General features: G+C 32.5%; 1 protein-coding gene across 7 annotated transcripts in view; it reads left to right on the forward strand.

The window, feature by feature from the left end:
- Positions 1 to 24,816, forward strand: part of GRIK2 (glutamate ionotropic receptor kainate type subunit 2) — a 705,435-nt gene that overhangs the window by 510,313 nt on the left and 170,306 nt on the right. For 5 of the 7 annotated variants that reach the window (XM_025382118.1, XM_025382120.1, XM_025382119.1 and 2 more), the window contains one exon: positions 8,655 to 8,878. The exons of the other annotated variants lie outside the window; for them this stretch is intronic. In XM_025382118.1, the coding sequence (XP_025237903.1) occupies positions 8,655 to 8,878 (224 nt within the window). The remainder of the gene's footprint in view (positions 1 to 8,654; positions 8,879 to 24,816) is intronic. 7 annotated transcript variants of the gene reach the window in all.

Raw genomic sequence — 24,816 nt, forward strand, 5'->3', positions numbered from 1 at the left:
ATTTCAAAGAAACCACTTATTTTTTTCTTTCCAAGTACATGTTTGATAAATATATAGTGACATTACGTTTTAAGTAATAGCCTTGTTTTGGTTTTATATATGTTTAAATATAATAATTACAGAATGTTGCATAATATTTTATATATAGGTAATTGTATGAATAACTTTTTTCACTTAAATTATGATTTCAAAAGATGCTAATTATTTCACAATCAAGAAACCAGTAATATCTAAATCAGAAACAGGAAATATTAGAAACATTGTTTAATGCAGTGCTATGATCATGAACAATAAAATAATAAGAGACATAGTAATATCTATTATAATAATAGAAATAATACATGTTTGGAATATTGATATGAAAGATCTCAGATTATTTTTAAATAAAAGTTTAGTCTTTTAGGAATTATCACTGTGAAGAAAACAGAAAATTTCTGCACACAGATATTTTTCTAGGAAACAAAACTAACCTGTCAGGTATATTAATTATAAATTCCAGTCAGCCTGGGCAACATTACCAGAACACATCTCTAAAAAAATAAAATAAAATAAAAATAGAAAAATTGGCCAGGTGTGGTGGTGCATGGCTGTAGTCTGAGCTTCTCAAGAGGTTGAGGTGGGAGGAGGATCCCTTGAACCCAGGATTTTGAGGCTGCTGATAAAGAGTGCCTGAGACTGGGTAATTTATAAAAGAAAAGAAGTTTAATGGATTCAGTTTGATGTGGCTGGGGAGGCCTCACTGTCATGGGGGAAGGCAAAAGGCACGTCTTACATGGTGGCAGCCAAGAGACAATGAGAGCCAAGCAAAAGGGGAAACCCCTTATAAAATCATCAGATCTCATGAGACTTACTACTGTGAGGACAGTATGGGGGAACTACCCACATGATTCAATTATCTCCCACTGGGTCCTTCCCACAATACCTGAATATTATGGGAGCTACAATTCAAGAAGAGATTTGGGTGGGGACACAACCAAACCATATCAACATTTATTCCATGGAAATATTGTAATAATTTTAGTATAGAGGAATATCAATATTTATGAATCACACAATTGAGAGTACACAACAAAATCAGATTCGGGTGGGGAATAAAACTAAACTAAAACAATTAATCTCCTCCCCCAAAACTCTAGAAACATTTTAGAGCCATAGTTGTTCTGAAGATATCGGTTAAGAAGTTCATTTTTCATTGTCATTAATGGCAAGTTTGGTAAATTTACTCAATATTATTTGAAATTATCATCAGGCTTACTTCAGCATTAGCAAGAAGCAGGTGCTGAAGCAGCAGCTAAATCTACTGGGTTTTGTTTTGTTTTGTTTTGTTTTTTTCCGAATTATTTTCTATCCATACCCTACAAGTATGAGAGAAATCTCTGAATCCTATAACTCAATTGCCCACTTTACTTTCTGTTGGTCACTGTGTGGTAACTACTTGGTTTGGTGAAAATGAACTAAATTCACATTTCTGAAACATAAGTTTGTATTTTTGTAAACTGCAAATACATATTAGATTTTGTATAGTATGGAAAATATACAATTTATACAAGTCTATTTTTTTTCATATTTTAAACTTATGCAACTTTAATCTCATCAGTTTTTTCTTGAACAACACCTAGTGAGTGCTGACAAAATCATATGCAGTAACTTGTTTATGGTAATAACTAAAGCAGTTAATCACAGAGATATTTATGAAACATTTTAGTAGTTATTTACTATTATTTATCATAGCAAAATTTAAAAATCAAGCACATAAAAAAATCTCATTGTTTTAAAGTTCATTTTTACCCTTTTATATGATTCCAGTATTAACCATGTAATCCAGCATTTCTCATTCATACTGCCAGAGATGGAGAACTCAACAGAAACAGTGGGCTGAAGTTGTTGGGGAAATGGAAGGGATGAAGTACAAGGACGTTTTTAATAAATGTCCCTACCTTTACTACAATGTGGTCTTTACAACAAAAATGACCCAACAGTTAATCTAAAAGAAGTCTTTGGGGGGAAAAAAAAAAAAAAACAGTGAAAATACAAACCTCAAGAGTATTCTCTTTGGCAAAGTAGTAATAATAATAATAATAATAATAAGGGGGGGTCCTGAGTATGGAATTACCATGTGCAATACTGATAGTTTTATTCATTCAAAAAATAGTTATTTAGTGACTACTCTGTGCCAGTCACTGTACTAGACACTGAAGTTACAGAATTGGGCAAAATAGTGAAACTCCTTACTCAAAAGGAACTTACATTCTAATAGAAAAAGACTGACAAGTGACAATGTCTGTTTATGGCACATTTCATGAAGGAAATGAAAGTACTGTATGGAGATAAAGAGTGATAGAATGAGTGTTCAAGAAAGACCCCTTTGAGTAATTGTCAGGCGAATGATAGCCACTATGCTATGGAAACCCCGTTGCAAAAGTGACATCACAACAAGCACACAAATGAAATGAGAGAATAAATCATCTGTGTGTATCAGGGACAAACTTTCCAGGGAGAGGGAACAGCAAGTGTAAGGCCTGGAAAAAGGAATTTGTACACTCATTTTAGGATTAGCAAGGCAGACAGAGTTGTTGAAACAACAGTGAGAAAGACTGGAAGAGTGATGGAACTAACGTTGATAAAGCCATATCTTGTAGTGCTTTGTAGGCAAACATGTTCTAGAAGTCATTGGAGGATACTGAGCAGAAAATGGTAATCTGGTATGTGTTTTAGAAAGAACCTTCTGGAGTTTGGATGGGAAAGAGACTCTAGTTGGGCAAGAATGAAAATAGGGGACGAGTTGGAGGCCATTGTAAGAGTTCAGGAAATGTGACCAGGTTGGTAGTGGCAGAGGTGGTGTACCATATGTACAGAATGTGAACTGTGTTTTCTTTCAAGTGCACACAGAGACAAATTATTTGTTCCCATTATGCATTGTGGAGAGTTTAGGAATGTGTGGTATTACTTACATGTGACATTACATTGAACATGAGTAAGGAACTAGCTTAAGTCTTAGTCAGAATAAATGTTTCCAATTTATTCATATGAACTTACTACTTTAATTATTTTACCCATTTTATTAAACATTTAACCACATCATGGAAAAGAAAACAAGGTTAGAACTGGTTTTCCAGTGTTAAATTGCAAGAACCTTTAGAAGTATACATGTTTCACTGACGAGATCATGTATTATAAAAATAAGATCATTATGTTCTTTGACTTCAGAAACTTCATAAAGAAGAAAGCTTCACAACATACTGAAATTTGGAGTCATTGTGCCATTCATGAAGATATGCTTTGTTATCTAATTTTTGGTTTAAGTTTCCAGAAATTAGATCAATAATTTTTACCATTGCTTTATAAGATATAATCGGTAGTTTGCTATTAGTTATGTAACTGTAAAAGGAATTAATCTGCTCTATCTAGACGGTTAGTTCAATTGGAATTATATTATTGTAAAAATAAATTTTATTTCTATAGTAAGACTAGAGAAAAGTTTCATTTAAAAGTTCTCTGAGTGGTTGTCTTTGAAAATTTTAGTAAGTTAAATTGAAACTGTATTTGGCAGACATTTACTAAGCAGTTCCTTGGTGTCAAATTTTATCCAATGCCGTAGGGATGTTAGGTTCATTATGATCATAAAGATGAATAAGACAATTTGGAAGAGTTTCACATAGAATGGTAGAATATTAAATTAATGCTTATTAATTTATTAAGATGGCTGCTGTGTAGGTGTCTTTGTTAGATTTCCAGGGAGGGAAATGTTACCATTCCCTCAGTTTAGAGTTACATGCTTTGATCGAAGGGTATGCCTGCAGGCTTTCAAGTGTTTTCACTCTCATAGGAACTGAGACAATACAGTTACAATAATATGTGCATTCAGATCTCTCATATCATATTGGTTGACTTATGTGTGAAATAACCAGAAATAACACAACATAAAATATTGCTGCCTGTTAAATTACATGATTCTATTTATAAATTATATACAAATTCACTGAAGAGAAATTCATGTGGATAGAGTATTCAGGAGGAAAAGAACCAGAGACGTGTCTTACAGAATTCAAATACTAGAGAAAAAAGAATATCATTTTGGGCAGGGAAATAACAAAACCGGTAGAACAACAGAAATGGATATGATATATTTGAATGGTTGTACAGAAAAATAGTGGGAAATGAGCCTCATTAAGTCATCTTTGGAGCCATACTTTCCTTAATATCTCAGGTTTCAGGTTGGCTATTCTGTTTTTGTTTTTCATTTCTAAAAAGGAAATCACACTACAAATTTTGTAGGGCTGTAGTGAGTACCAATAGAGGTGAAAATCTTCCAAATAATATAGCATATTTTTGCCTCGTAATAGACACATTAATGCTAGCTATTACTATGACATTCATTTTTCTTTCCCTTTCCACCTTCCCAATCTAGCGCTGCAAACACAAGCAAAATTGTTTTAACACAATATACCTACTAACTGAGGATGTGGTAAAGACAACATATTGTTATTTAAAAATATATAATTTATTTTTTAGAGAAATTTTAGGTTTACAGATGAATTGTGCAGAAAGCAGACTTTCCTGGACCCTCTCCCTTTCCATTTCCATACACATTTTCCCCTGTTATTAACAACTTCCATTACTGTAGTACATTTGTTATAGTTGATGATTTATTATTGATACATTTATGATTAAAGTCCATAGTTACATTAGAATTATCTCTTTGTATTGTACAATGAGTTTTGATAAATGCATATCATGTATCCACCATTATAGCATCCTATAGAATAGTTTCACCACCCTAAAATCATTCTGTGCTCTGCATATTCAACACTATCTCAATTCTTTTGAATCCTTGGCAACCACTGATCTTTTACTGTCTCTATAATTTTGCCTTTTCCTGGATGTCATATAATTGAAATCATAAAGTGCATAGCCTTTTCAGAGGCTCTGAACTTGACCCTCTAAATTCTCTGGTGTCTTTCACTTAGCAATATGCATACAAGTTTCCTCCATGCTTTTTCATGGCTTGAAAGCTCATTTATTTTTATAACTGAATAATAATATTCCATTGTATGGATGTAATACAGTCTGTTTGTACATTAAACTTTTTATGAAATGTCTGAATGTGTCTATTTGTATCCTTTGTTTTAAATGGCTAATATCTTTCATAATTAAAAATATTATAGAATTACATAATTTCTATTTTTCTCTTTCATATTTGGAATATAATTTTTATTTTAAGCGATGCTAAATAAATTTTAAAAATTAATATATGACTATTCAGTCCTATTAATATATTCCTATATTACAACATTTTTGGAATAATGTAGCTGTGTTCTTTTAATATGTGTTATTTGAATTTTTTTCTAACTTTTTTGTTGTATATGAATTAGACATGTTTTACCATTTTTCAAGAATGCAATATATTATTACCTATAATAATCATTTTATACAATAGATCTCTTGAACCTCTTTCTCCTGTCTAACTGAAATTTTATTTCCTTTGGCTAGCATCTTGACAACCTTTCCCGCTACCCCTATAATCAGCCCATCCCCTAGTAACCACCATTCTTCGCTCTACTTCCTTTTTTTTTTTTGAGATGGAGTCTCACTCTGTCACCAGGCTGGAGTGCAGTGGTGCAATCTCAGCTCACTGCAACCTCTGCCTCCTGGGTTCAAGTGATTCCCCTGCTTCAGCCTCCCAAGTAGCTGGGACTACAGACGTGTGTCATCACACCCGGCTTTTTTTTTTTTTTTTTTTTTAATTTTAGTAGAGATGGGGTTTCACCATGTTGGCCAGGATGGTCTCGATCTCTTGACTTCATGTTCCACCCACCTCAGCCTCCCAAAGTGTTGGGATTACAGGTGTGAGCCACCATGCCCGGCCTCTTCTCTCTACTTCTATGAAATTAACTTTTTAATATTCTATATAAGAAGAGAGTGGATGTAGTATTTTTACCATAAAAATGATAACTGCGTGAGTTAATGCATATGTTCATTAGCTAGACTAGTCATTTCACAATGTATATGTACTTCAAAACATGTTGTGTATACATAAAATTTTATCTGTCAATTAAAAAATAAAAAGTTACCACTTTATAGCATATTTGCTTATATGGTTTATATGTGATAAAATTTTGCTTTTCATGTGCCTAAGAGAAAGGAGGTACAGAATGAAGTAACACATGTATAAATTGTGCTGTGTAGTCAACCCTCCAAACAGGGACAAACTACTACTTTATGTTATTCACTTTTTACCTGAAGTCTATATTTCTTTTTTTTTTTTTTTTTTTTTTTGAGACGGAGTTTCGCTCTATCGCCCAGGCTGGAGTGCAGTGGCCAGATCTCAGCTCACTACAAGCTCTGCCTCCCGGGTTCACGCCATTCTCCTGCCTCAGCCTCCCAAGTAGCTGGGACTACAGGCGCCCGCCACCTTGCCCGGCTAGTTTGTTTTTTGTACTTTTTAGTAGAGACGGGGTTTCACCATATTAACCAGGATGGTCTCGATCTCCTGACCTCGTGATCCGCCCGTCTCGGCCTCCCAAAGTGCTGGGATTACAGGCTTGAGCCACCGCGCCCGGCCCTGAAGTCTATATTTCTTAAACTACCACTGCATTGGTCCATTCTCACACCGCTATGAAGAACTACCTGAGACCGGGTAATTTATTTAAAAAAAGAGGTTCAATTGACTTACAGTTCTGTAGGCTGTATAGGAAGCATGGCTATGGAAGCCTCAGGAAACTTATAATCCTGGAGGAAGGGAGAGGGGAAGCAAGCACCCTCCTCACATGGCAGAGCATGGGGGAGGGGAAAGGAGGAAGTGGGAAGTACTACACGTTTTTAAACAACCATGTCTCCTGAGAACTCTATCAGGAGACAGCAGTAGAGGACTGGTGCTAAACCATCAGAAACCACCTCCATGATCCAATCACCTCCCACCAGGCCCCACCTTCAACACGTGTGGATTAAAATTCAATGTGAGATTTGGGTGAGGACATAGAGCCAAACCATATCAACTACTTTATTTCTGTTAACAAAGTTGTTCACTTTTTCAAACAATTTTTAGTTTCTCCCTTACGTCTTAGAGGAAGTACTGTCTCCTTCCTGGAGAAAATACTCTCTCTGCCTGCACTCTACACCTGAACCTCTAAATTCGGAAAGACTGTAATATTTCAATCGCTAGAGTTGTTTCTATACATTTCCCTTTCCATCTGTACAAATGAATGAATGAATGAATGAATGAATGAATGACTCTTCCATGATTCCATTGTTGGTTTTTGAGATGCACGTCATGGTTACACTCTAGGTGTAGACTCCCACAGGTTGACTTTATACCCTGGTTCCAATGATTAACTAACTCTATGAAAATGAATACGTTTTCTAACTTCTCAAGGTTTCATTTTCCTTATCTGAAACAGGGAATAATAGTAGGATTATGTAAGTTTTATGGGGAATGTGACAATTTCTGTGAAGTTCTTAACATAGTGCCTGTTTTACAGCTACCTAAAGAATATTAGCAATTATTATTTTAAATTGATATTTTCTTTGATTTATGAATATGAAATATGATGATGCTCTCCCCCAGAATTTTTAAAACCCGTTTTCCTCCTGGTTTTTAGAGAAATGTCTTTCTCTGTAGCTCCTCTCAAAGATATTCTTTCCAAGCATTTCAGTGTTCTTTCCCTGCACGCCACCAACACACAAATGCACAAAAACACACACAGAGAATAATATTGTCAACAAAGTTAGAAAAGTTTCTTTGTTAAGTCCTTTGATATTGCCTGAGACAAGAAAACATGGAGGAATAATTTCATGTTTTTATGTCTTTCTCTAACTCTTGACAGTGAACATTTTGTTCTTTTCTCTTTGAAAATTTTTATATTTATTAATAATAAAATGTAGCAATATAGTTTCTCATCATAGATGCTTTCGTTATTTTAAAATATTATAATTATTTCTTACAATATATTAGAGCTTAAGTTCATCTTTGACAGATGATTATAACCTGATGAGTGAAAAGCATTACTAATTCAACATGTTTAAGCTACCGTGGAAAATTAGCAACTTTGTGAAAATGGAAAAACTCATTTCCTAATGCAATTTAGGCAAGGCTGCAAGGATTTTCATTAAATAATATAAAACAAATTAGAGGTAGTAAACAGATTCACACTGAGAGATGTTTCAAACAATAGTTTAACTATTTAAAGACTAAAACCTTTTAACTGTATTCTACAGTTTTAAAATCAGAATGTCTCTTAATTCTCAGCTATGTAATTTGATGTAGTTTTTATTGCTATTATAATTTGATCAATGTATTAAGAAAATGATAGTTAATATTAAATAGATTTTTAAAGTTTAAAATAAAGGCAATTACGAGAAGGTTGGTAGCATAATTCATGTACTGTGTACAATAGTTGCTTCAGTTTTTTTATTCTATGAAGTGTATTTCTCTATGTACTTCCAATAAACGCTGATTTGCTAATCCAGAAGAACATAGAAATGATTAGTGCAGTAAATCAGATTCTTTACTTCAGAGTAATGCTTTAATTTTTAACATAATCATTACTGAGACAATTAAGTGTGAAACCTTTGTTTTATTTAATTTGATTACTGATTTTTTCTTGTGACTGGAAACCAATTTTTTCTTTCTTTTTTTTTTTTGTTTCTGTCTACAGAAAGCTGACCTTGCAGTTGCTCCACTGGCTATTACCTATGTTCGAGAGAAGGTCATCGACTTTTCCAAGCCCTTTATGACACTTGGAATAAGTATTTTGTACCGCAAGCCCAATGGTACAAACCCAGGCGTCTTCTCCTTCCTGAATCCTCTCTCCCCTGATATCTGGATGTATATTCTGCTGGCTTACTTGGGTGTCAGTTGTGTGCTCTTTGTCATAGCCAGGTAACATGCTCACTTTTGTGATTTTTTTGGCAATTGTTACCTCCTTTATCTAACTAATAATTGTCAAAAGTCACAATCAATTTTACTTTTTCTGTTCTTTATTTTCCACGGGGTGCTGAGAAATAATGAAGTTTTAAGAATCACATTCATTTATCAATATGTACTGTCCTGTCTTTGTGGGCAGAGAGCATGCTGGTTGTGTCAGTAAGCTATAAGTGTTTTAGGGATTACCAGAATATAAAAGCTTTTTAAATCTATATGATAAATGAATCATTGCCTCACTTCAAAGATTTCTGATGCACCAAAACCAAAATAACATGTTTTACTAACTTGAGTTAATAATTCAGTTACAAGAAAAACCAAAGTACTAAAATTTAAAAGGAGGCCTTTTTTAAGGAACCAAGAAATTTATAATAAACGTTCTAACTATAAAAGGACTACCCTAGTATTCTACATAATGCATGGTTTTTTTCTTTTTTTCTTTTTTTTTTTTCCACAGAATAAATGCCACTACAAAAAGTACCTTATTGTCATTGACATGTAGGGTATGTTTCAAGTCATAGGATCAGAAGGTAAAATACCAGGCCAGGCATGGCGGCTCATGCCTATAATCCAAATACTTTGGGAGGCCAAGATAGGAAGATTTCCTTGAGGTCAGAGGTTTAAGAACAGCCTGGTCAACATAGGGAGACCCTATCTCTATGAAAAATAAAAATTAAGAAAAAAAGAAAAATGCCTAAATGAAAAATATATAAATTTTATTTTTTAATAATGGCCTTTAAAATCTGTGATACAGATCAATCTATGTTGATGGTATTACTTTATTTTACTCTCAGAGGTGGAAATCGTAATCATGTTTATTTATGCTTCCCTCACTATCAGACTTTCAACTGATAGATTATTTCAATATGATTTAATTTACTCTTGCTTTAATTAAGAAGATTAGTATTGTGCCTCAGGATTCATGACTCTATTAACATGGAGTTAAGCCACATACTCATTATATTCTTTGAATTTTTATATTTTTTAAATATCAAAAAGATAACTCTTAAAAATCAATTAGAATTCTACATATAATTTTTCATGGTGATAAAAATACCTATAAAGTATAAATATATATGTTTTGTGCTGTATAATCAAAATTAAATATGCAGTGTCTTTTCAATTATGTTACATAATTCTTTTGATAAATTTATCAGTAAGGGTATTTGTAAAGAATTGAACTTATTTTTCAATAAGGAATTAAACATTTTTTTCCAATGAAGTAGTATATATATATTTTTTTCTAGTCATAAAAATCTTTAGTTCATTAAGTTAAAAAATGACTAAAATCAATTAGAAGTAGCATAATATTGGCTGGGTGTGGTGGCTCATGCCTATAATCCCAATACTTTGGGAGGCCAAGGTGGGCGGATCATAAAGTCAGGAGATTGAGATCATCCTGGCCAAAACGGTGAAATCCCGTCTTTACTAAAAATACAAAAATTAACTTGGCATGGTGGTGTGCACCTGTAGTCCCAGTTACTCAGGAGGCTGAGGCAGGAGAATTGCTTGAAGCTGGGGGAGGTTGCAGTGAGCCGAGATCCTGCCACTGCACTCCAGCCTGGGAGACAGAGCAGGACTCCATCTCAAAAAAAAAAAAAAAAGAAAAGAAAAGAAAAGAAGTAGCATAATATTTTTATATATTTTATATATTTGCCCACAGATAATTTTTTACATATTTATATGTAATTATTTTGCAAATGCATTATTTTTACCTAATTAGTTAAATATTAAGAATTGTGTTCTATCATGAGGTCAGGAGATCGAGACCATCCTGGCTAACATGGTGAAACCCCGTTTCTACTAAAAATACAAAAAATTATTCAGGCATAGTGGTGGGCTCCTGTAGTCCCAGCTACTGGGGAGGCTGAGGCAGGAGAATGGCGTGAACCCGGGAGGTAGAGCTTGCAGTGAGCCAAGCTCATGCCATTGCACTCCAGCCTGGGCGACAGAGTGAGATTCCATCTCAAGAAAAAAAAAAAAAAAAGAATTGTGTTCTTCAGATAATTATTGTTCGCATTTGCCCAAAACTATGTATTGGAAGCATATTGCCCTATAGCATTTGAAGCTGTACGGTAGAGCCTATTAAAATTTTATGTGACTTTTGGGGTTCTCCCCACAGTAATGAGAATTTGGAGTATGAAGTTCCTAAACTTTTAGCTCCAGCTTTTTCCACCTTCTGTGAGAATAAAACAACCTTCACATTTTTGATCATCTTTGGACCAGTTACATCTTTTTTATAGTGACAGACGCAGCCACTCTAGTTTATGTGTTCAGAGAAATAAGCGCAAGAGTTTCAGATTAAGCAATTCAATGACTAGAAAACTCTTCCGCCAGCCCACAGCCCAAACAGAAAACTAAATACTCCAAAATATAGAAAAAGGCTTCCTTTATGTCTGCATGTACCCTTGTTTTTTCTTAAATTAACAAATTTCCCAGGAGGATAGAAATAAAGCCTAGAGGAAAATGTCATGAGACAACTTCGAGGCAACTGTGTGGGCATTAATCAAGCTGAATTAGGTCTAACGGTACTTTTCTGGAGATCTTAAACACAGAGTTTTGGGTTACTTCAAATTTGTATTAGGAATTTTAGTTATTCCTAATTTGCCAAGCCCACGGCTTTTGAAGTTAGAGTCAAAGCAAATACTGAAGCATCTGGTTTCCTTTCCAGCTTACAAAAAGTACATTTGCAAATAGAGGCATATGGATGATATGCACCTATCTAACTTTTCAAAATATTTCAATAACTCACTTGATAAACCATCATAGACAGCATCTGTGTAATTACGGTAATCGGTACTGATTTTACATGAAAGAAATTCAAGTACGTCATCCTATTTGAGAACATAAAGTCAGCCAATGTACCATTTTTTTATACTGCTACTGCTTTTATATTTTGAAATGTTACTGTTATATTTTGTCATTAGTTATTAAGTGAACAGATAGGAAAATGATACTATTTCAGCTTTTTATTCAACAATTTCAAAACAATTTGCCTCATTAAAAAAAATCAGTTTAAAATCTTCATTTGTGGGCAAATTAATAGATATCCCATTAAGTAATAATGTTAGACAAATTGTATTAAGTCATATATAATATTAGAGATTCTTGGTAAAGTAATAACACAAGAATAAATATTTTCTGGGCCGGGCGCGGTGGCTCAAGCCTGTAATCCCAGCACTTTGGGAGGCCGAGACGGGCGAATCACGAGGTCAGGAGATCGAGACCATCCTGGCTAACACGGTGAAACCCCGTCTCTAGTAAAAAATACAAAAAACTAGCCGGGCGCGGTGGCGGGCGCCTGTGGTCCCAACTACTCGGGAGGCTGAGGCAGGAGAATGGCGTGAACCCGGGAGGCGGAGCTTGCAGTGAGCTGAGATCCGGCCACTGCACTCCAGCCTGGGCGGCAGAGCGAGACTCCGTCTCAAAAAAAAAAAAAAAAAAAAAAAATAAATAAATAAATAAATAAATAAATAAATATTTTCTGGATTTTCTCAGAATATTTTTTTCAATTTTCAATCTTAAAATCTTGTTTAAAATATTTCTAAATTTGAAAAAATAAAATTGAAAAATCAGATTAAAAGCAAAGTCTGAATATGGTCAATTTAAATTTTAAATTCTGAACATCCCAAATCAAATGAATTTGTTTAATTAAAATCTACTCTGACATAGTATTGAACTTTTACTATAAAAGAAGTTTGTGATGGACAAAGACAAATAAAATGCTCAAGTTTAAATTGCATAATTTAATTGCCTTTGTAATTTAAATGGAATCACTATCTGTTAGAATTTAAAATACATTTATTTTCATGCTTCCTTTAGCATTCTTATTTTACCTATCAAAAAATTATGTCTTATATAGAGGTCACTGATATACTCATTGACATCATTGTTGATGTCATAATTAATGTGGTATTTTATCTTTAAGTGTATTCTTTCTCTCCATAACAATTATAGAGAAAAGAAAGATCATGTTTCAAAAAATTCTTACGTATTTTATTTTCATTGAAAGTGACAGAAACAAAGGCATAAAATAACTACCACTTTAATAACAGATTTCATATTTATCATTAGAATTTACATAATATTAACTATTAGGGAATTATGTAATACTTTGCAATAAAAACGCTTTATCTCAAAACTAAATTATAATGAGTGATTTAAATATTGTCAAAATTTCTCAACATTATTAATTTTACTTTTGTTTTGGTCATCATCTTATATCGTTCCTGTTATTATTATTACAATTTACCTAGCATATTTTCTTAGGTACCAAACTACTCCTTCGATTGGTTTTCTGTTTCCTCTTTTGTTTAATTATTCTATCAACTGCTCACTCAATTAGTCAAATATTTGTTGAGCCTCTAGTAAGCACTAATTAGATCCCATAAAATATTAAAAATTAATTTCTCATTTATTCGTTTGTTTATTCAACAATATCTATTGGCTACCCATAAGTACTAAGAGTTGTACCAAATGCTTTAATCCCAGAATGAACCCAACTGAATGTGTTATTTTCTGAATAACTCACAATCAGTGTATATATCTGGCAATAAATATCTGTTAACTTTGAACAAAGTTATAATAATATTTAAATTATCCTAAATTCTGTATGAATGCCATGTATTTTAAATATGTTTTTCTAAAAAATGTCTTGTAATATATATTTTGCTGGAGAGAAACATACAACTAGAAAGGAAACAGGGCATGAGGAAGATTGTTAAGTTGTCATTAGACTAATAGATTAGAAGCTTATTGAATATCTCCTATCCTATCATATTAATATTAATTTTATGACAAATTAAGATCTAATAATAATTGCTAGAATTTAAGTTTTTCAAATTGAATTTAAAAGTAGATTATTTTGTGAATGCCTTTTAAAAATTTCCCCTCACTCTTATGTTAAGAAAAATCATCTAATAATACTTAATAAATGTTTTAAATGTATTTAACCAATATTAAGAAGGAGATGCATGGTGTTAGTTTTTGTCTCCATATAGTTTTATATTTGATGATCTCCTGTAAGCAGTTGTATAATTATTTATAGCATAATGACATAATCAGCATGCTTATCCGAATTAGCTCTGAATGCTTATTTAAGAGTAAGGATTAGCCTGGGATAGTGCTTTCTAGACATAGAATGACCTTATCCCAAGATTCTAACAGTAGCTCTTTGCTGACAGAGGATTAGGAAGAAATCTTGTCCATGATGGGTTCATACTTAGATTTTCCCCTAAATGTTTTCCCCTCCTTTTTCTTTCTCTTTTCTTTCACCTAGGCATATGATTATAGAGATGGCAGTTAGTCATATAAAAAGTCTGGTTAGGGCACCCACCCCTTACACTGATAATTAAATATATTTTTCACCTTGCTTCAAATATTTATTTTATTAAACTAAAGCTACTATTGATATTGATATAATAGATAATGTTTATAAAATGAGTCAATTAAAATTCCCATATAAGTTAGATTTTTTTTCCTGTTAACCATATGTATCTCCAAGAAAGTTGAGCTGTTCTGAAATTCAGTGTGTAAATCTTGGTCTAGGGTTCTTAGAAGCTTGATGTACAGAGATGAATAACTGAAGTCCAAACCTAAAAGAAAGGAATAATGGTACACTCATATCTCTCCAACAGGATTGATGTAACCTTAATAATTATTCACTAAGTCTTTAATAGTGCATATTTTATTCTGAAATTGGCATTTAAAAATACAAATAAACTTTGGAGAATAAATTGCTATACCAAATTTTGCAGTATGAATACTATTACATAAAAATGCATTAGGCTATTTAAATGAACAAATGATTAGGGTCAAATAGAGGAGAAAGTGTAAAGGAAGCCAAACAATATTAACTAACCTGAACTTCTTAGGTAGAAGAGCAAATCAAAGAATATTCAATATGCTACATGCATAACATTTTTCTAAGTTAAGAGAATATAGGAATTTTTTGTGCATTTCTGTATATAATTGCCTTGAAATATTTTTAGAGTATCAGAATATTATTTATTATATTAGTGGGTTAGGCAGCAGGGGATGGACTCCCCAGAATCTGCTCAATGGTTTATTATTTACAGTGACCACTAAGACTGTCTTAACATTATATTTTGGCTTTAACATGATCTGTGGTCACAAGGTGACAAGGCTATTTCATTACTGAAAGTCCTTATACTTTAAAAAATATTCTGTATTTCTCTTGGAGCTCAGAGGTAAAGATGTTCTAAACATAGTGTTTTTGATGGTTTAACTGACTTTAGAAAACCATATCCAAAGTGCTTGCATTAACAGCTTTGATCTCAGCTATGGACTAGCGTGCAATAACTTTCATATTTTTGTCACAGTGATGGGTGACATTTAACATACGATGAAGGACAACAATGAATTATTATGCACTTAAAAATAGATAACTGTTTTGGTGGGATGTTCAGTGTTACACTAGTCCGCTGTCAAAACGACTCTTGTCACATTAAAATGAAATGCCAATTTTGTTGTTTATCTTTGCCACCAACTTGCCAACTTTTACTAAAAAAAAAAACTATTTCAATTTTACCTTAACAGAACTTTGGATATATTTTATTTTTAATGTCCTATTTTTTACTTAAATAAATTGCAGAAAAGCCTATTTGTTATTCTTCTTCCCACTTATTCTGCTTCCCAATTCTTAGCCATTTTCCTAAAATTTGCTGAAAATTTGGTTTTAAATAAGTGCTGTTCTGTGAATATGCCTATCACATATGAAAGTGATTGTTAAAATTGATTAAATATTAACAAATATTTATCTAAATTATGGACCCAAAAGTAAACATTGATGAAAATTATATACATTTTCAAACTGTGGATTAAAATATTTCCATAGTAGATGAGGCTACTTCTGCATTAAATAATATTTTTAAAATTATTATTTTATGTTATAATGTACCTCTTTATTTTTAGTGGTTCCAATGATGTTTATAGTTGCAAGTATATGTGGAATCACCAACCCAGAAAATATTCTTAGTTTGTATGTTTTGTAGAACCAAACCAATTGAAACTAAGTTGAATCAATGACTTCTTTTCAGTTGTGATAAATATGATATCAAGGTAATTGAGGCAGTAGAGATCTGGACTGAAAGTATCCATCTAGGACAAAGAAGAAAATTTAATCTTCAGAGGAGAAATCAAACATATTTTCCACCTCTCAATTTTTAAATGATGGCAAACATTTACAGGCATAAAAGATTTGAGAAAAAATTGAGTAAGACAAAGGCAATTTAAAATTAATGTGCTTTTTCTGTAATTTTCTGTAATTAAATGCTAGTTATTATTTTTAAAGGACAAATAAAGGATAAATGTGCTTATTTATTTTTTAGAAGTCTCTACATCAATCTATAAATTATTTTTTACATAAATATAATTTACTATTGTTAGGTCAAAATTAAGTATAAACACAAAAGCAGAAATTTGATAGCATATGCTTATTTTTCAAATTCTATGGATAAATTATTGGCCTCTGTATCCTTCTTTGCCTCCATCACCAGAATTGAATTGAAAGACTCCTGGAAACAAAAAGACTTCCTCTTTGTGGTCATTTTAAGTGTTTCCACTCAAAAATATCTTGGCCAATGAACTTCTGAGAACTATGGTCATCTGTGATGATTTGTTTCCATTTAGAAGTTTCATGATGTCTAGCTCAGTAAATCGCAAAATTAATTATAATAAGTTACAGTTTATGGAGTGACATGAAGAAACTCAGAGTGCTAAAACTTGAAGTTCAATGCTTATTAAATTATTATATTTGCTATCAAAAATGGCACCTCTGTTCTTAATCCTTTATGGAACATGTAATTGTATTTTACACACAAACACACATCTGATAAGAGCAACACACCCCTAAAAAATTAATGTTTTTCTTTTGGAGGTTTGGACAATAGGGTGTAGTAGGTTCTTTGGCAGTTACTGCTGTGTCTTTTATACATTTCTCACTAGCTAATTCAAGCTGAGAAGCTAATAGGACAAGACTAATACTGGTTTATCTTTCACTTTATTCTTTTTTTTTCCTTTCTTCCTTTTTTTTGGACCAGAATAAATAATTTTTCTGAGGTGTCTTTTAAGAACCAACAAGATAAGGAAAAACAAACATTTTTTACCAAGTGATACACTTATTCTTTTATGTTTTGTTGTTTCTAGATAGCAACATTTTTCATAGCTGCAGAGTACTGTGTATTGCTTGTAAGAATACACCTCACGAGACTGGTCTGTCTGTGGTAATTCTCAAAACAAAATTTCACTACTGTTTTCCATAGCCACTGGAAAAATGCTGCCCTTGGTCTTTAAGGAAGGTTTCTCAGTCAACCTAAGAAAGGTCTTCTCAATCTGAAACAACGATTCCAGCAAAATCAGTGGTTTTAACAAAAATGTCAATTTTTTAAATGAAATATTTTAATCTGCAATGTCTAGTAAAGACAGGCGACAGCTTTTATATGAACATATACCTTGAAACAGTGCATTCTGTGCAGGAAGCCAGTGACATAAAGATCATGAAGAAAGAAAGAATTGTTTACTAGGTTTTTTTATTTTTTCTTTCTGTATGTCTTAATGATTAAGAGTACTGTGCTCATAAAAGGTAATTTTGTCTTGAGAAATGTAGACAAATAGGTCAGTTTTTTTTCTTTAATATCAAACATGACACTTAAATTTGTTACAATTTTACTTGGATAAAGCTGTCCTTTTGTTGTAAATTATTTGGGTTAGAGTCCTTTCAAATGGATGGTTCTCTATATAGTCTTGTACTAGAGTGGTGGGTCAGGTGAGGGAAACTATTCAGAGAAAAAAGAAGAAAACTAATACATATTGCGTGTCAACAATAGCCAGGTTATATTTGAGAACTATAAAGAGATTCAGTTATTATCTTTTTTAAAAATTAGTAACTGTGTTTTTATGATTTGATTTAAGGAATAAATACATATATATATCAGCCCCCAGCCCCTCACCCTCACCACAAATGAGATTAGAGATGTTTTCTTTTTGTTTAATGCTGTTATTGTAACACTTTTTAACATATTATAGGGAGGAATGTGGCACTAAAGAAAAAATAAATTTAGAAGAAAATAGAAAACATATTCAAAAAGGCATTTTTATCGCTTAATTTGTTTTGCCTATCATATTAACTTTACCTTCTCGTTTTTCTTTTCAAAATTCTAGAAAAAAGAAGTTGGCTGTTTTTTTAAAAAAATAAGTATGCTCTATTAAATCTTTTTACTACTTGTTAGTAGTACCTGGTTTTACAGTAACAGGTAATTCCTTGAAAAAAAATCCTTAGTTAGCTGTACTTAAGAAGTATGTCTTTTTCTTTAAACTGCAAATAAGAAAGCTTAAAAACTATTTCCAATCAACTGGGCACCTAGACAGGAGACATTAGCAATCAAATGTGTAGATTTGCTTTATAAAACTAGTCTCTGGAAATGCTAACACTTTTTCCCTGAAAATTATTAGCTACATGTATTAAAAGAATAAAACAACATTGTGAGTTTTTCTGAAGACTCAAGTGGTATTAGTATTGTTTTGATTTTTTCGTAATTCATGAATATGAGAGAAATATCAATATTAAATAAAAATGTTCAGACAAAATTTTAGTGATAATTCATAACTTCCTGTATACTAAGTAAAATAATACACTCTATCCAAATAATTAATGAGTAGGAGATATAGTGTCATCAACCAGTGTAACTTCATTCATTAGAGCATGTCACAACACCTTAATTGCTATAATTTTTTACATTCCATTACATAATTACATCATTCAAGTTAAACTGTTTTCATATCAATCCTGTTGGGTATACAGATATAGAAAGAGAGAGGTTCTTTTTTTTTTTTTTTGAAAAAATATCGTGGCTGTCCTAAATAGTAACGGGAATTTGAATATCTTTGGATAGAAATATCTTGGTTGATCTATTTTGTATATAAATATAATTAATAAAACAAATGACAATGCAAACTATTCCATTAACTTTTAATATGTGTAGATTTTCTAGTTAGCTCTTGCATAATAAAGGTGACTACGAAAATATAAAGTTATCTCTCTAAGAAACGTATTGATTTTATACTCATTTTTGAAATTTTGTTTGGAAGCCCAGAAATTCACCTTTCATTCCTAATGACAGAAAATCATATTAATGAAATTATTATATGTATTTGCATTTCAAGCCTGTAGTTATTATTTCTATTTTATTTAATGAGCATTGATTGAAACAGACTTTCAGTTTTAGTACCTTTAACCTTTATAAAGGGTGATTTTCCTCTTTTCCTGCCTGGATATAACATAGTTTCCTGCTATTCTTTATGAGAAATGTTATATCCTAAATTAATTAATTAGTTTTAACATTTCGCTTTCTCATGGGCTTCTGACTACACCTTAGATGATAAAATGAGATGAATGCATTTGCAGTAAATTTTCCTATTAAATGGATAAACTTAATATTTGAAGCAAAGGTGAAATTGTAGGTTTTGAATGTTACTGGCATGATAAACATTATAAACAGAATAGGGCTACAACTGTCATCTAAGTTGGTTCAGAATATGCACCTGCATATTATTTTAACATAATAAAATTAGGTAAGTGTTTCCCTGCTTCCCTTACTATTATTGGTATTGAGAATGGGGGGTACTGGGAGGTGTATTTCAGTATAAGTTTAGCAATTCACTAGACTGAAGATATGTTTTGGAAACCGGTAATAATCTAGTGATTTTACGAAACAAGAAACATTAAAAATAGAGAAAATTTTGCTTGTAGATGGACATGCAAAAATGAGATTCATACTTAGAGAAATGTGTGTTTATTTAAAAATGTTGATATTACTACTTCAATTTTCAATCAGAGCTTCAATACTTAAAATTAGGAAGATATTAAAAATAATGTTTTACATCATCCACCTAAGAATTTAAAAATATTTATTTTGGGGCCAGGCGCTGTGGCTCACACCTGTAATCCCAGCACTTTGGGAGGCCGAGGTGGGCAGATCACCTGAGGTCAGGAGTTCGAGACCAGCCTGACCAACATGGAGAAACCCTGTCTCTATAAAAATACAAAATTAGCCGGGCATGGTGGCACACGCCTGTAATCCCAGCTACTAGGGAGGCTGAGGCAGGAGAACCACTTGAACCTGGGAGGTGGAGGTTGCGGTGAGCCGAGATCATGCCACTGCACTCCAACCTGGGCAACAGCAAAAACAACAACAACAATAACAACAACAAATATATATAATATTTATTTAGATATTTTAGTTGAAAACAAAATTAATAAATGATTTCCAAACATATTTCAGCTGTTTTAGGTAGTCAACTGTATATAGAATGCATATATATAATTTTAAAATATTTTATTGATTTGTTTGATACAATAGAGTGTCTATATTTTCAAAAGACATTTCCAATTTATTTAGTGGGAATATAGAAAACCCACAAGTCATTCAACTTTGTGAAAGATGTTATAAAAAATATTTTTGTAGGTAAAATTCTAGTAAAATAGAAAACCTTATGTGCTTTATATCTTGATGGTAGCTGTTGCTATTTTTGTGTCATCCAGATAATTGCATATTAGTTTAAATCAATTTAAATGGCCAGATGATTTTAGCCTTCCCAATGCTAGTTTCAAGTCCTTGTTGATAATGTCATTTACTTACTGAGTGTCCTTGTTTTGTTTTTGTTTTTCCTTAAAAAAGCATAGTTTCTTTTATTTTTTATTATTAGAAACCACTTGAACCTTCTGACTGATCTGAGGACAGTCTGCCTGGAGCCTTTTAATTCTGGACTTACTGCTATTAAAATCCTTAGCAAGTTTATACTGCAAGCTAAACATTTGCTTTTGACCTGTGATTGTTTCAAATGTAAATCACTCTCATAGTCCTTTTAAGATAACTACTTTTTAAGTTTGGTATTTTACTTGCAAATAAATAGCTATATTGGTAAGAAATAATTTTTTACAAGACAAACCTATCTTTTCTTATGTAATATTATATGTGAGCCATTTTCCTTACTATTCTCAATTTAAAGCCACTCTTAATTTGATTGGACAATTGGGTGTTTTAGAAAAAAAAATGGTATTGATAGCCAGCAAATGGAACTACATGATAGCCATTGTATATTAAAAAATAGACTCCAGTTTTGAATGTATAATTATAGTTTTTATTTTACTTTGACATTTGTAAAATTGCCTGAATTTATGGCCACCAATATTATGACTTTTCTTCAGAAATGTTATTATAAAATGATCAATAGATGATTATAATAATAATTTGTAATCCCATAACAGTCTCATAAAATAATACTCTCATAACCCAATAAGGAATAATCTCAGCTACATTAAATAAACTAAAATACAGTATACCGTTATAACTTTATTTAAATAATAAGAATAGGTCATAAGATCTGTAATCCGCTTATTGCTGGAGTTAATTTCCTATAACAAATATAAATTTTAAGTGGAAGTTAGAAGTCATAAATTCTAAAGATGATCATTATTTTATTGTTTTTAGTTAACCATTTAGGACTAAATCCTATTTACTTTTCATTAAGATTATATATTTAAAAAAATAGACCACAATTTAAATTTGTTATCACTAACATATTACAAATCAGTAGAACTGATCATTGTTATCAGTTCTTTAAGCCTTTCCAGTTCATTTGGATCTACTAAATAATACATTTGATAGCATATTATTACAATGTTATGTACAAAAATCCTTCTGCTTCACCGTGTACATCTGGTAACTTTCCGGTACTGACACTACCAATTAAATTGTGTCAAGAGTAATTCATGAATCATCTATAAAATTGGCTTAAAACTTTAACATAAATGATATTTATTGTTCAATGATGTGATGAGAGTTGTTTAATAATTGGCTATGGCAGTGAAAGAGGCTTTCCTTTGTAGCATTTGCCAATTTTCATGGTTTAAATATTCCCACTATAAGAAATATAAAACTACCAATGGGGAGAGTCACCAAATGCAGATTTGGTGAAAAGAGATGCAAAATTAGTTATTGCAAGCCAGAATGAGCAGGCCCTAAGATACGACTAATATGTAATATGTTCAAGAGAAGGGAAAACCAATAAGCTGTAAAAGTTAATAGCAGGTAGTTCAGGTGGAATGTATTGACATACAAATATGCACAATGTATGAAGAGGGATATGTGGAAGATAATGACAAGGTTGTAGAGCTTTGAAAGCAAAAGTAAAAAGTTAGGTTGTTGGCCGGGCGCCGTGGCTCAAGCCTGTAATCCCAGCACTTTGGGAGGCCGAGACGGGCGGATCACGAGGTCAGGAGATCGAGACCATCCTGGCTAACACGGTGAAACCCCGTCTCTACTAAAAATACAAGAAAATTAGCCGGGCGAGGTGGTGGGAGCCTGTAGTCCCAGCTACTCGGGAGGCTGAGGCAGGAGAATGGCGTAAACCCAGGAGGCGGAGCTTGCAGTGAGCCGAGATCGCGCCACTGCACTCCAGCCTGGGGCACAGAGCAAGACTCCGTCTCAAAAAAAAAAAAAAAGTTAGGTTGTTATTAAGACAATTAGAACCTCGGAAGCAATTCTAAACTTAAAGTAAATGTCAATTTATCCTCTTGCTCATGAAAATAAGTTTATACCTAAACAATTAGCATAACAGTTTTGAGTTAACCGCACATGGACATATCTATGGGCAAGAGAAATTACACCAGGAAGACTTTAGCTATACGATGTTTTCAGGGAATGAGTCATTGTGAATATTGATGTTTTCTTAATTATTGAGTTTTCAATACTAAATTATAAAAATTTAACTCTTTACATGGAAAATGTTTCAACTACAACATATTCTTTCCTGCTTATAATTTTTAATTAAAAATTCTAAAAGGAATAAAACTGATTAAGATCATTTAGTAGCAATATTATAAACATCAATTATTTTTATCTGAAAGTCAATAATACCTTCAGAGCCTGTATTAGAAGAAATAGCTTCCCTTGTGGGTAATAGGAAACTTGACCATATTGTTTGAATTAATAGGGGATGATTGTGTTCATAGTCTCAAATTAGACAAGACAAAATTGAAACAGCAGCTGAAAGGTAATATCAAGAAACATTGCACCTCTATCTACCTGCTACATCATTCTTAGAGACTTTTATCCTCATGGTTACAAGATATCCATTGAAATGTCAGGCATTTTTTCCGTATCCCAGACTGGGAAGAAGGGATAAAAGAGAAAGAGCAACCTACAAAAGTCTTCACTGTTTTATTCAGAAAGGAGATGCTTCCTCTCCATATATCTTATTAAGTAGAATTATTTTGCTTAGATAGCCCTAGCTGCAAGAGAGGTTGCAGAAATGGCTTTCTTTTATCTGAGCATACTGCCACTTCAGTTGTTTTGTTAGAAAAGTGATATTATTGGGTATGTAATTGGCAGTGGCTGCCATAGAGATTTATTGACTAGTGAAGTAAGGATTCATCACTCATGCAGTTCTCTCCAAATTTTTATTTCAAGTGCTCATTTCTGAAATTTTATTTTTCCTTCGTTGTCACCAGTTGTCAGAATACCTGTCTCTAAGCGGTATGACTACTCCCTTCTTGTTATTTTAAACCATCATTTTCTTTAAAACAAGTTAATGAAACATTAACAATGTATGAATAGTAGGTGCAAATATTTCACGTCTTAGAGTTCTGTTGTACTTTCTTTCTGGTTCTGGCTTATATTGTTGAAATATGAATTTGCCAAACTAGTTTTGTGTAAGAAACATGAATAATTACTCTAATATTTTAAGTGATGCTATCCAAATGTAAATTTTTAATGTTGTAGAAAATAACTCTGATTTATTTTGATGTGGGATATTCCAATACATAAATGTTTTTCCCAACTTCTCTATAGCCATGAAGAAGTTGGAGCAAAAAAAAAAAAGTTGGCAAAATGATACCCTTCATAGTGCCAATATAATGTAAATGCATCATAGCATATTTTAGGAGAGCTTTTACAAATCATCAGATACTAAGCTGTTTCTACAGAAAAAATATATCTCATCAAATAAGGTCAGGAGAACTACGTAGTGGAGTTTTCTTTTAGGAATTCACTATTAACAAATTAAAGACTCTGAAAATTCTTGCAGTAAAGAAATCTGATTAGGTTTGTTTAACTAGCATGGCCCAACACTTAGCCATGGGGCCCTTTTTTTTATTCCCCTGTTAATCTATTATCTCTAATTTTATATTCTCTGTTGGTTAACCTTCTGAATCAAAGATGTGAAGGATTGCTTTAGCATATAAGTTCATTTCAATTTTTTATCTTAATCATATACATTCTAAATTGATTAAATCACTTGTAACAAGACTAAGCATCTATTCTCCTGATTCCTAATGGAATTATTATCAGTGATCATTTTGCTGATGTACATGGAAACATAAAATTGTGTCACATCTATTGAAGTGGCAGTTTATGACTTCATAGAACTTGTATATAGATAACAATTTAAAGTTGTTTTTAAAAAAATTATGGAAACAACATCATTGCCTCAATTTTTAATATCTTCTTTTAAGAAAGTATATACAATAAATGTGTAAATTTACATTTAATTATGAACTTTAAGACATTTAATTTTTGGCCGGGTGCGGTGGCTCAAGCCTGTAATCCCAGCACTTTGGGAGGCCGAGACGGGCGGATCACGAGGTCAGGAGATCGAGACCATCCTGGCTAACACGGTGAAACCCCGTCTCTACTAAAAAAAAAAAAAAAAAAACAAAAAAACTAGCCGGGCGAGGTGGCGGGCGCCTGTAGTCCCAGCTACTCGGGAGGCTGAGGCAGGAGAATGGCGTGAACCCGGGAGGCGGAGCTTGCAGTGAGCTGAGATCTGGCCACTGCACTCCAGCCTGGGTGACAGAGCAAGACTCCGTCTCAAAAAAA

This window comes from Theropithecus gelada, chromosome 4 (assembly GCF_003255815.1).
Source record: "Theropithecus gelada isolate Dixy chromosome 4, Tgel_1.0, whole genome shotgun sequence".
NCBI classification, from domain to species: domain Eukaryota; kingdom Metazoa; phylum Chordata; class Mammalia; order Primates; family Cercopithecidae; genus Theropithecus; species Theropithecus gelada.